The sequence below is a fragment of the Choristoneura fumiferana genome, chromosome 17, assembly GCF_025370935.1.
Source record: "Choristoneura fumiferana chromosome 17, NRCan_CFum_1, whole genome shotgun sequence".
Lineage (NCBI taxonomy): Eukaryota > Metazoa > Arthropoda > Insecta > Lepidoptera > Tortricidae > Choristoneura > Choristoneura fumiferana.
In genome coordinates, this window is record NC_133488.1 from 13624981 (window position 1) to 13637140 (window position 12160).

Sequence of the window (12160 nt, forward strand, 5' to 3'; positions counted from 1 at the left end):
CAGGCCTTATCGGGAAAACAATGGGCATTCTACAACCGATGCAAATGTACCGGGACTAATTAAGCTATGGTTCCGTAGGGGACGACGTCCTATAATCATTTACGCTAATTTTAGTAGCGGGGACTACCAGGAATTAATAGCTTGATTAAAAAGTTAAAATAGGGTACAAACGAGTTATTTACTAGGAATTCTACATAAAAGATGCGTACCTACTTAAATATAATTAGCATATTAATGTAACACAATAAATATTATTTAATTGGAAATTCAGAAGTACTTAATGTATTTCAGATGAATGCAAAAATATTGAGTTAAGACTGAACTAGACATCTTAAGCGAGTACTACCACTACACCACCTAGTATTACCACTTAAGTACCTTTTAGTTTCTTTGCTGCCTACTTGAAACTAAAATCATGTCACCTTTTTATTTGTTTGCTTGCATGCAGGGTAAACATGACAACGAACGAACGAACTTTTTGTCTTGTAAACCCAGAGCCATTTTTTTAGGTAGTTCCCTACTTATTTATTATTTATTTATTTTAAGAACACAGTCCTACATTAATTAGTATACAAGTAAACCAAAAACAATATAAAGACCTCGAGGTTCATAAATATTCATAGGTACTAAAAGTTATTTAAAACTAATGTGAGTACTTAAATAAATTAAAAACCGGCCAAGAGCGTGTCTGACACGCCCAAAATAGGGTTCCGTAGCCATTACGAAAAAATTAAGTAATATTTTTCTAAGGATTTCGTATTTTATACGGAATCTTCCAAGTTTAGGTATATTTTATACCTAAGGCGGCTATTTAAGAGTAAAACTACTAATAATTCTCCAGCAAACTTAGCCGTTATAGTTTTTCGTAATGGCTACGGAACCCTATTTTGGGCATGTCCGATACGCTCTTGGCCGGTTTTTTTTAAATTGTGACATCAATTGTATTTTTACTTGTACGTAGAACCCTCGCAGATCTTCGTCGGCCTCCGGGGGTCGGTCCAGTCCAGACCACTTCAAGTATCACCGACAGATTAAGAAAACTCACTCACTCGACTCATTGCCGTCATTACTCATTTCAAAGTGAATTACTCCGTTATATTGTTATCGGTCATCTCTTAGAATAATAGCGTAAGCAAGACTAGTACGAGTAGGTAGTTGTTGACCACGCGGTTAGTCGTCAACGTCATTATCATTCGTCATTACCATCATAATGACGTAGTGAAAGCCCGCGTGTACCGCAATCATGTCCTACTCGTTAGCGCACATTGTGAATGAAACATATATCATTTTGGTTTTGTTCCTTTCATGCTGACGTATCATTCGGGGTAATAAAATATTGTTATCTGTATTATGATCATTTGACATCATTATTTTGATGAAAGGGCAAATAATACGATATTAAAGCTAGCGTAGTAGGCGAATGGTTTTGGTCGACCGACTAGGATCGTATTCTGAATTATTAGTTACTTTATCGAAGCTTAAAATATTTCAAACAAGTTTGAAATAAACCTACAGAAAAATAATCTGTTAGTAATCGCCAGGAATATTTTACAACCCTTTCTTCAGTAAATTACCTACAAGAAGGTTTTAAGTGGAAATGTGACGTTAAAATACTTAATTATGAGCTAAAATCTGTAACGAAATAACTTTCAGGGTGACTTTAAAACCAATATGTTAGTATTTCATTTTAAAGTTCATTTTAATATTAGTCAAATAAAAAAGGAACAATAATTTAAAAAGATAAAAATATCTGTTAGTAATTAAAACTTGTGAGAAGTATCGGAAGTTCTCTTTCACGAAAACGTAATTTTTTTCTACGGCCAAGGACTTTAATTCATGAGCTACCATGGAATCATTTCAAAGTAAACTTCACAGTGACATCGCATTAATTAACAGGGGAAATCGTAATGACTTTTCCTATGAAAAGGTTCCATGGTGGCTCATGAATTCAAGTGCTTGAGCGTACATTTTCGTTTACTAAATAATCATGGATTTAATTTCCTATTTCCAGGTTGCTGGTAGGCGCACCTTTAGGCCAGAATCTTCAGCCAAACACATCCAGATCGGGAGCTCTTTGGAAGTGTCCGCTTAGGCCAGCCGTCGACGACTGTGAGCAAATCGCCACTGACGGCAAACGAAGTGAGTTTCCTCGTACATCACGCAACATTAACTTACACAATCTAGCACGGCCAGAAGAATTCACTGGCCCGCTACAGATGTTCTATTTCACCGATGGGGTTTAGTAGTTTTAAGCGAGCACATTAAAGTATTTACACGTAAAGTCGAATGTGTGCATCAAATCAACATTCGACACCCAATCGACTTCATAAGGTGGAACACCTGTGCTGTCTATGTCGGTTTCTGCGTAGACAAATTTGAAAAAGACGCATTCAATCGTGGACTTTTATCAGCATTATAATTTCTCAATACACTAACTATTGTTGCGAATATAAATCAGACATCCTTTTCTATTTAACCTGATGCCAAGGGACAGATACTTTTATTCGCGTTAAATGCTAGTGTCCTAAGGTAACAGTATTTTCTTATCACCACGTGCACTTGATCACACGTTTCCTGGCGATCGTCTTATCTTTACACACATCATTCGACTTTTGTACATTTATGTTAATAAAAAGATCATATTTTTCAGATTTTATAAATACTTTCTTTATTTATTATTTACTTTTATGTACTATCATGTATCTTATTATTTTACGACGCCTTCTTTTTCGTAAACAGTAAAAGAATCTGGAGAACGAAATCAAATGTTCCAGTAAATTCTCAGTAGTTCTTCTTCAGTAATTCTCAGTAAAGTTCTTATGTAGGTACTATTGTTTATTATTCTGTTCTTCCTATGGAGATCACAACGCATTTAGGCAAGATTTTTCATAAAGGACTTGTTTTTACTATTGGTATAGATTGTACTTAGTATCACTTAACACGAAATATTAGTGCAGTGCCTGCGATGAGCACATTGAAGCAAGTAGTTTTGTAAACCTATAGTGAATATAGTACCTAAAATTAATCACGTCCTTATTCCAAAGATCACAAATAGAAAGTGTTTTAGCATTTACGCACATTAGTTTGTGTTTCCTATACATATTTTATAGTTCCCACATAAATAGATATATAATAAGTCACCGTCGTAGTTAAAGTAAAACCACATCATGCGATGAATGTTTGTCTAATTGCAACTGAATCAACTGGAGCCCCTCGTAGAGGTTCCCTGCCCTGTCTCAGAACAAAAGAAGAATTCGTATGAAAGACAATGATTAATATTGTCTACAGTAATAAAATAATGTTCTAACAAAGTTGTTATCTGTTGTCGGTGGTGCCCCAAACAGCGAAGTACGGCAACATAGACAAGAGTAAGTGAGCTGTGGTCTCAACCTCCTTTATTAATCGATCTTGAACTAATCTCGACTAACCGAACTTTTAATTCTAATGATTTGGTCTGCTACTACATTCCATATGATGCCCATTCATTATCATACATAACTTGCATCGCATGCGCACATTTAGACATAATCTTGATGTTTATTTGGTTAACTGCACTAAATTTATTTTGCATATTATAAACATAACTAATTGCATAAATTGTAGCTCTGTATTTGAGATTGAATCCGATGTGGACAAATAATTAGTTTCAAACACAGAGGGTTACAATACAATTGTATAATTTTGCACTTAATTGCTTGCAACTACACCTACTCACACGCTTAAGCTAAGCACCTGATGTATTTGTAACTATACATCTGTTCCTTTACAATAAAGTTTTTTTTCTTTCTAGTATAACATTTTATCCTTTAAATTATCAATCTCTGTGGTCAAATGAAAGCTTTGTAGAGATTCATCAGAATGTTAGTTACTTTTCTTTGTTTTATTAACTAAACTTAACTAAATTATCGTACCAATCTAATAAGTCGTAGGGAGCCAAATAGGTGACTGGTAACTGATAAAAGCACACTGAAAAATTAACAAGCTCATGAAAATAACAATATTTACAAAATACACATTTAAATAGCACATTCTCTTTGAAACAAAGGCAACCGCCAACACCACCATATATCTGGTTTTAAACAGACACTTTCGTCTAACACCAAAACTAGAACTTAAGTTCCTAATACTGGGCCGATTAACACATGATTACATTAACTATTAGTTCCTTAGTTGAAATTAAAACTTAATTGGTGTCCTTCTGGTGAATTAACGTATCGGCCATCGATTAACGTTATCAGTATCAGCTCGAAATTAACATAGTAGTTTCCGATCAAGTCCATTAACCCGAGACCACATGTTTAAGCCGTATCTTCACGTTAGTTGATTGCAGGTTAGCAGGAGTTTATCTTCACCGCCGTACAGCCTACACCTGTCACCGTTTTTATTACTTACTCGTAATTTAGGCTTATCAGTTTGAGTTTATGCATGTTAAGTTTATAATTCCATCATTACAGTATGTTCTTCATTCCGTGCAGCACACAAGCGAAGTATTTATTCTGGCTCATTTTCAACGATTCTTGTTATTTTGCTGGTACTTTATAAATCTGTCTTTGCATAATACACGCCTGGTTGCAATGCTTTGCATTACAATACTGCCACCGTCAGTTTTGCAGTTGGGATTGAAATCAATTGTTTTACACCAATTAACCAAGGAAGATCCTAATGTTAGCTTAATTTGTTTTTGGTACTTAAATAAAATATGTTTGACCTATCGTAAATAATATATTGGGTTGATTTTAATAACACGCTTGATTATGTAAATTTGAATCATCATTAATAAGTGTCATTATCGTACAAGCCTTGATCCGAGATGCCTATAAATATATGCTGGAAATTCGTGTATGCGACACGATCGAAATAACAATTACCGTTTGGTTTTTGAGTTGCTGCTGAAACGATTCTAAGCGGTATGTTCTTTGTGGCTTTAGCAATGTTATTTGTTGAGCTTGATTCATTGTTTTGACATTGTGGTTAATGTTTAGCCGTGGACTCCTCGCACCTATCGCCGCCACTGCCCGACGAAATCAAAAACGGACAATGGCTCGGAGTCTCAGTGCGGAGCCAGGGACCTGGGATGAAGGCCGTCGTCTGTGCGCACAGGTAACTAACTGCATAAATATATAACATAAGTTATGCGGCACACTCTGTAAGATAGTATGCGATTATTGTTTCCTATTAACAAAGAATAATGACATGAGGGCCTTCATGGGGGCCTTGTCGTCCCGGCTGATAGAGAGAGACCTCAGGAGACCCCAGGGCTGGCGCTTACCTCTCCCAGCGAATTTCTCGTACTATACAGAGAGGTAATGCCGCAGGTGTGTTGGGGTCTATGCCGCAGGAGGGCTTCTTAGATGGTGTTTTCTTTTTATAGTTAGGTATATTTATGTAGTTTTAATTTATTTTGTTTCCTTTTTTTAAAATAAATATATAAATGTAAAAAAATGTGATAAATAAAAATACTTAATACTTACTTACTTACTTTAATACCTTTCTTACTTTACTTAAATACTTGTACTTATTAAATATTTGTGATTTGAATAATAAATATTACATTGTGTCTGTAGTCTATTAGGCTTTTATGAGTCGATGTTCGTAATTCTAGTACCGTCCGTGCGACATACCTACAATGTTTTTCATCACATTTGCGAATAAAATTGTATATATTATTATGTTAAACAAAAACTAATATTTTTACAAAAATTGCCGATACCGCTGGGCTACTCTCTTGGAAGCGCCAGCTCCGCGCCGCCCTCCCCCTCCCGCAGCATGTGCCTGACGTGCGTGCGCGAGGTCCGCCTGCAGGTCGCGCAGCAGCAGCGCGCGCAATGACTCATTTACAGAACACGGGTTTCATGACAAGAACAAAAGGTCGAGGGTTTTATTTGGAGGGTTGCAACCATGGTAGCCTGCATGTTACGACAGTGTTTATGAGCAAGTGTGATGAAAAATATTTCTGATATTTGTGATAAATATTTGTGTGTATATAAGGTAAACGTCCGCGTGCTCGACACGCTAATGCCCAATAGAGGACACCCTGCTGTCTGTGGCTAATGACATAAGATTGAAGATACCAACTATTGGGACAGTGACGAGCGCGTACGTTTACCTTAGATGGTTGTTGTATAATTTTTTTACATTTTCTTGCTTGGTGTTTTATTTATAAGGCGTAAGAAAACCTTTCTCGCGCCAAGTTTTAGCTATTCTTATAGGTTTAAGCCGAATTAATTTAATATTGCCACAAATATTGCGTATCTGTTAGTGACGTAATTTGAGAAACCTTTTTTTTATGAAAATTTCAGGTACATTCGAAAATCTGGAGAGTCACAGTTCGGCCAAGGACTATGTTACACGCTCAGCAACGACCTGCAGCTCGCAGACGTCTGGGAGCCATGCCGCGGGAAACCCACGGCAAGGTACATTAAAAAAAATACAGATTGTAGAAACATTTTCAATACGATTAAGCCACCGATGAACTGGAGGACCGAGATGGTGTCTTTGGGAATATACATGCTTATATACCTAAAAATAATTGGCAGCTGAACTTTTGTTATGTAATTTAGCAACATGTACTTATTGAAAAATGTTCAGTTAATCCTACTAATTATTATAAATGCGAAAGTTTGGAAGTATGTGCGAGCATGCGTATGTATGTTTGTTATTCCTTCACGCTAAAACGACTGCATGGGTTTAGATGATATTTGGTATATAGATAGCTGAACGTCTGGAATAACACATAAGCTACTTTTATCCGGATATTCCCACGGGATCTAAGTATGTAAAATCGCAAGATCTTAACCATTAAGTCTAGAGACGTGAAATTTCGTTCAGGTGTTCGTCGTACAACGTAAATGAATACCATGATGTTATTTTTGGAAAATACCATGGAAATTTAGTAAAATCCTGGGATTTGAATTTGTCTGTCAGATTTAAGGGTTTACGCGAGCGAATCCGCTGGTAAAGAACAGGCAATTGAAGATAATATGCATAATGAATGGATGTATGAATCGGTACCGTATAGAAAGCAAGTACCTACTTATAAGTATTGTCAAAATATAATAATTTTACTGCAAAAAGTGTCATACAAAAGTATTATGTACTTAGCTCAAAAGTTAGTTAACATAATGACTGATAACATATTAAAAAGTAAAAAAATCCACTCTATGTTTTTCAGGGAACACGAAGAATATGGTTTCTGCCAAGTAGGAGTAAGCAGTTCTCTTCTGAAAGACGACACTTTGCTACTGGGTAGCCCCGGGCCCTACGCTTGGAGAGGCACCATTTTCACCCATGATGTCCAGGACAGCTTGCTAGACCGAGACAGCATCGCCTATATGGCACCTGTAGTAGATGGAGTCAGTCCTGTTGAAAAATACAGCTACTTAGGTATGTACGCCCGTTTTACCTATTGAAATTTCAAATTCTACGTTCTTATAAATTCGCTGTCAAGAATTTCTATTTCTTCTATAATAATAATTTCTTACCGGTCTACGGTAGACTCGAACGAAATGCACATCAAATTGAAGAGCGTAAAAAATTAGTCAATCCGAGTCGACAACTTGTAGGCGGAAAATTCGGATTATCGAGTATTTTCAATATAAACTTGAATAAATTACTAAGTATATAATGGCGTTGCGAAGTAAACATGTCAATATCATCACATCAAAGTAGCGTTAGTGTCACGTCATCACATGTCACAGGTTCATATTTCGTTCTCCATTGTGACCTCTTAAAGGCCCCACACACGGTACGATTCGTCGATTTTCATCAGATCGATCGTATAGACGAATCGTACCGTATATGGGTTGATTATGAGACAGACATCATAGTTATTTGGGCAAATAAGATTTAGGAGAAATATCTTCGTGAAATACCGATACGTAGGTTAGCTGTGAAATTACGTTTGTGATAATATTAAGGCTGGGAATATACGTCAGATTTTTCGATAAGTACGACAGTCTTTACACTGGGCAAAAAAAATCAGACATATTATTATGAGTCTACATTTTACCCGAGCGAAGCCGGGTTTTCATCTAGTAGCTAAATAATTGATGTTCCGCTGTTTTTTTTTGTTAATTCATTAAAACAAAATTCGTAAGTTTCTACCAAATTTTCATCAAACGCTTATTGCAACTAAGAAATGTACCTTAAAACAGGTAAGTAATTTAAACTTAATCATTGGCCACAATACAACAAAGGTGCCATTTATAATTTTTGAAGCGGATTTCCAACAAAAAGAATTTATTGTGGTCTGATATTATGGCCCACTCTATGCTATGATACACAGGGTCCGATTATTTATCATTCAATATATTTTTACAGGTATGTCAGTAGCGGGTGCTAGTTTTTTCGACGAAACGCCGTCTTATGCTGCTGGGGCTCCTCGATCCCGAGGTACCGGCCAAGTTGTGATATTTAGCAAGCGGATCATCAAGGACTGGAGTTCGTCTGACTTCTACATCCTCAATTTCACACTCCTACTCAATGGAGAACAGTTTGGATCCAGCTTCGGCTATGAAGTTGCATCGGCAGATGTAAATGGAGATGGGTTGGTATCTTTTGCTAACACTAGGGATTAAATATAGAAAAAACCAGAGGGTACAGGAAGTTGAAACAAAGGGGATTAGGCTTAACTATTTCCTTAAACTTCGAATATTTTCGAGAGATGTTTAATCAATTGCTCTTATTTTTACAGATTGCCAGACCTACTTATTGGTGCTCCTTTCTATTTCTCAAAAGAAAACGGTGGTGCTGTTTACTTATATCTTAACGACAAGCGGCACTTTTCTCAAAAATACAATAAGAGGCTAACGGGAAAACCGGAATCTCAATTTGGCATTTCAATAGCTAATGCTGGAGACTTAAATAAGGACGGTTGCGAAGATGTAGCCATTGGTAGTCCATATGAAGACAATGGTGTTGTTTATATTCACCTGGGGAATAGAAAAAATGGTTTGCACACGAAAGCAGATCAAGTGATTAGAGCAGAGTCTCTACCAAATACTATGAAAACATTTGGTTATTCACTCTCAGGTGGAACTGATTTAGATGCGAACGGATATCCCGATTTGCTCGTGGGAGCTTACGAAAATGTAAGTTGTAATTACTTATATTGTCACAATTGCATCATGATAGTGAAAGTTTAATTTTGATTTTCACTTACGTCTTCTTTTTTTACAGAGTAGTGTAGCTCTTCTGCGGACAAGGCCTATCATAGACATTAAAACTTCAATACGGCCGTCGAAAACGATTATAAATATAGACCCTTCTGTGCAAGGGTGTGAAAAGGATCCCACCGCAAACAACACTTGCTTCCACTTTCAAGCGTGCTGCATAATCAAATCTCTAGTCAACACTGCCCAAAACATAATACATAACATAAACTATGTAATTGAGGCTGAAACCTTCCCTGGCGGAAGAAAATTTTCACGAGTATTCTTTGATTCTGAAAAAGTTAATATTGTCAATAAGACTATACAACTAGGCAGAAATTCGGAAGCCTGTAGGGAGCATATTGTTTATCTTAAAAATAATACAAGAGACATTAAGACACCTCTCAAAGTAAGTAGAATGATATCTCTTCAACACATTTGCTGCCGGCTGCCAAACCTGAGACTTTTCCAAGTATCACACAAGTATCTTTAAAATGATGAAAACGGTACAGGATAAAAGTCACGAAGATAACGTGCTTGACGGCACTGAATGTGTTAAATGAATATCAGGAGCATGAAGTCGCAAAGTTAACATCATTCTTATTTCCAGTTTCAAGTAACCTACAAAATAGTACACGATGAACCTAAATATATTACGACGGGTACATTGCCTAATATTGACGACTACCCCGTACTGAACGCAACCGCAACGACCACCTTCACTGCCAACTTCTTGAATGATTGTGGAGCCGATGGTGTTTGTACCAGCGATCTAGTCGTCCAGCCTGTTTTGCAACTTCCTAAGGGTAAATAATGTTTCACAGAAACCAGAAGTGATTCTAGATTTTAAGAAATGGCAATAATCATTGTTTATCTTGTTTACAGCTAAAAACGGAAAATCTTATACGTTAACGTTAGGTCAAGAAGATGAAATTAAACTTGATATAACTGTTGATAACTACGGAGAGTCAGCTTACGAAAGTCAGTTGTTTGTGCAACATAACGCAAGCCTGCATTACATTGCTGCTAATATTAGCGTGAGTACAGAATTTTACAAGATGCCACCAAGTAAGTTATATTTCAAAAAAGTTGGTGTAAAGTTTAATAATTTGTTAAATTTCAGGATAAACATGTGATTTGTACAAGTGTAAATAAGACTATTGTATCGTGCATGTTGGAAAATCCGTTTAAAAATCAGAATGGAGCTGCTACTCCTATTACTATGAGGTTCGACGCAAGAGCTCTTGAAGACAATGAACCATCTGTAGTTTTCTCTGCGTGGGCTAATTCAACCTCCGTAGAATTGTATCCTAACAAAACACCGGCCACTGTTGAGGCATTGGTAGTGAAAAACGCTGAATTATTGATAAAAGGGTAAGTTAAAGCAAATTAACAAGCAATTTACTATCAAATTATTTTTTGTTAATAAATTTAATAAAGAATAGGAATTAATTGTGCTATTATATTTATTTCATTATCCGTAAAATTTCAGGGCTGCAAGACCAGAACAGGTATTTTATGGAGGAGAGGTAAAAGGAGAATCTGCGATGGAATACTTTGATGACATAGGCACAAGAGTTGTGCACACTTATCAGGTAACCATCAAAATATTGCCTTTTTACCAGCAAAGAATTTACAATTACTTACTTAACTAGCCGTTGCCCGCGACTCCGTCCGCGTAGTATTCGTTTATCGCTATCCCGCGGGAGCTATGCAATTTTCCGGGATAAAAACTATTCTATGTCCTTTCCGGGGATTCAGACTATCTGTATACCGAATTTCATATTCATATGCAGATATTTGTATGAATAACACGAATGTTTGTTCTCGGGTCTTGGATGCTTAATATGTATTTAAGTATGTATTTATCTATATAAGTATATTTATGCGTTGGTTCCCTAGTATCCATAGTACAAGCTTTGCTTAGTTTGGGACTAGGTCAATTATTGGTGTCAAGTGTTCCATGATATTTATTTATTTATTTTCATCTAAATCGGTTCAGCGCAGCGCGGTTTAGACGTGATTGAGTAACAAACATCCAAACATCTTCACAAACTTTCACATTTATAATATTAGTGGGATTAAATTATCAACCTGATTCACAGGTCTACAACGAGGGTCCATGGCGCGTGTCATCTCTACAAGTAGTAATCTCATGGCCACATCAAGTAGCGTCTGAGAATGAGCAAGGCAAGTGGCTGCTGTACCCAGAGGATGTCCCAACTGTGGATGGAGAAGCTGGTAAATGTCATTTTATTAATATTCTATATTTTTACTTAATGGTTCAAAATTTAACTTCACGCTGATGTATTTTTTCCATCCCCCATTTTAATGTTTCTTTATAATGACTTTACAGATCAAAGTAATGGTGAATGTTTTATTTCCGAAACTGAAATCAATTCATTGAAGTTGACAAAGAGACCTGGAGTTGCCGAACCACATTTAGAGAATTTAGAAATGGACCCATTCCTAACAACTGGCAAACTGAGCGTCAGTTCGATCGAAAAACATAATGAGACAAGCTATAAAAATGTCATCCAGTATTCAAGTGCTTCAGAAAATAAAGTCAGACGAAAACGAGAAAATGACATTATTAAAGCTGAAGCTTATACCGATAAAGATGGGCACCGGAAAAACGTTGTGAATATGGTACGATATTTGTATGATTTCTTAAATTTTCGGCAAGGCTTCCAGCACAGGCCTTGATGAACCAGTGAAAGTGTAGCTTTTGACTACCATTTACTTCTTACAGAACTGTCATAACAAAACTGCAAAGTGCATCCAGTTCCAATGCGTGATATACCGGTTGGGACGCATGCAAGCGACAACCATTACAATTAAGGCGCGGCTGTGGAACGCGACTCTGGTGGAGGACTACCCGCGTGTCAGTCATGTCAACATTGCCTCCTCCGCCTACATCCTCATACCGGAGCATTACAACATCCACCAGAACAAACACCACGATGACATGGCAACGGTAATCATAAAAGCTATTTCCCAAGCGTCTGCCA

At 36.7% G+C, this 12160-nt stretch overlaps 1 protein-coding gene across 3 annotated transcripts in view; it reads left to right on the forward strand.

Annotated features, from left to right (window-relative positions):
- Positions 1 to 12160, forward strand: part of LOC141437382 (integrin alpha-PS1-like) — a 70926-nt gene that overhangs the window by 58100 nt on the left and 666 nt on the right. The window contains exons 1-16 of one of the 3 annotated variants that reach the window (XM_074100701.1): positions 1291 to 1325; positions 2012 to 2139; positions 3345 to 3368; positions 4983 to 5100; positions 6300 to 6413; positions 7172 to 7383; positions 8320 to 8545; positions 8693 to 9089; positions 9178 to 9558; positions 9760 to 9955; positions 10035 to 10186; positions 10273 to 10523; positions 10642 to 10744; positions 11255 to 11390; positions 11506 to 11798; positions 11902 to 12126. In XM_074100701.1, coding sequence (XP_073956802.1) covers positions 1306 to 1325; positions 2012 to 2139; positions 3345 to 3368; positions 4983 to 5100; positions 6300 to 6413; positions 7172 to 7383; positions 8320 to 8545; positions 8693 to 9089; positions 9178 to 9558; positions 9760 to 9955; positions 10035 to 10186; positions 10273 to 10523; positions 10642 to 10744; positions 11255 to 11390; positions 11506 to 11798; positions 11902 to 12126 — 2976 coding nt within the window. In that variant the 5' untranslated portion in view covers positions 1291 to 1305. Of the gene's footprint in view, positions 1 to 1290; positions 1326 to 2011; positions 2140 to 3344; positions 3369 to 4982; positions 5101 to 6299; positions 6414 to 7171; positions 7384 to 8319; positions 8546 to 8692; positions 9090 to 9177; positions 9559 to 9759; positions 9956 to 10034; positions 10187 to 10272; positions 10524 to 10641; positions 10745 to 11254; positions 11391 to 11505; positions 11799 to 11901; positions 12127 to 12160 lie in introns of those variants that run through there. The other 2 variants (XM_074100699.1, XM_074100700.1) reach the window with 2 other exon arrangements.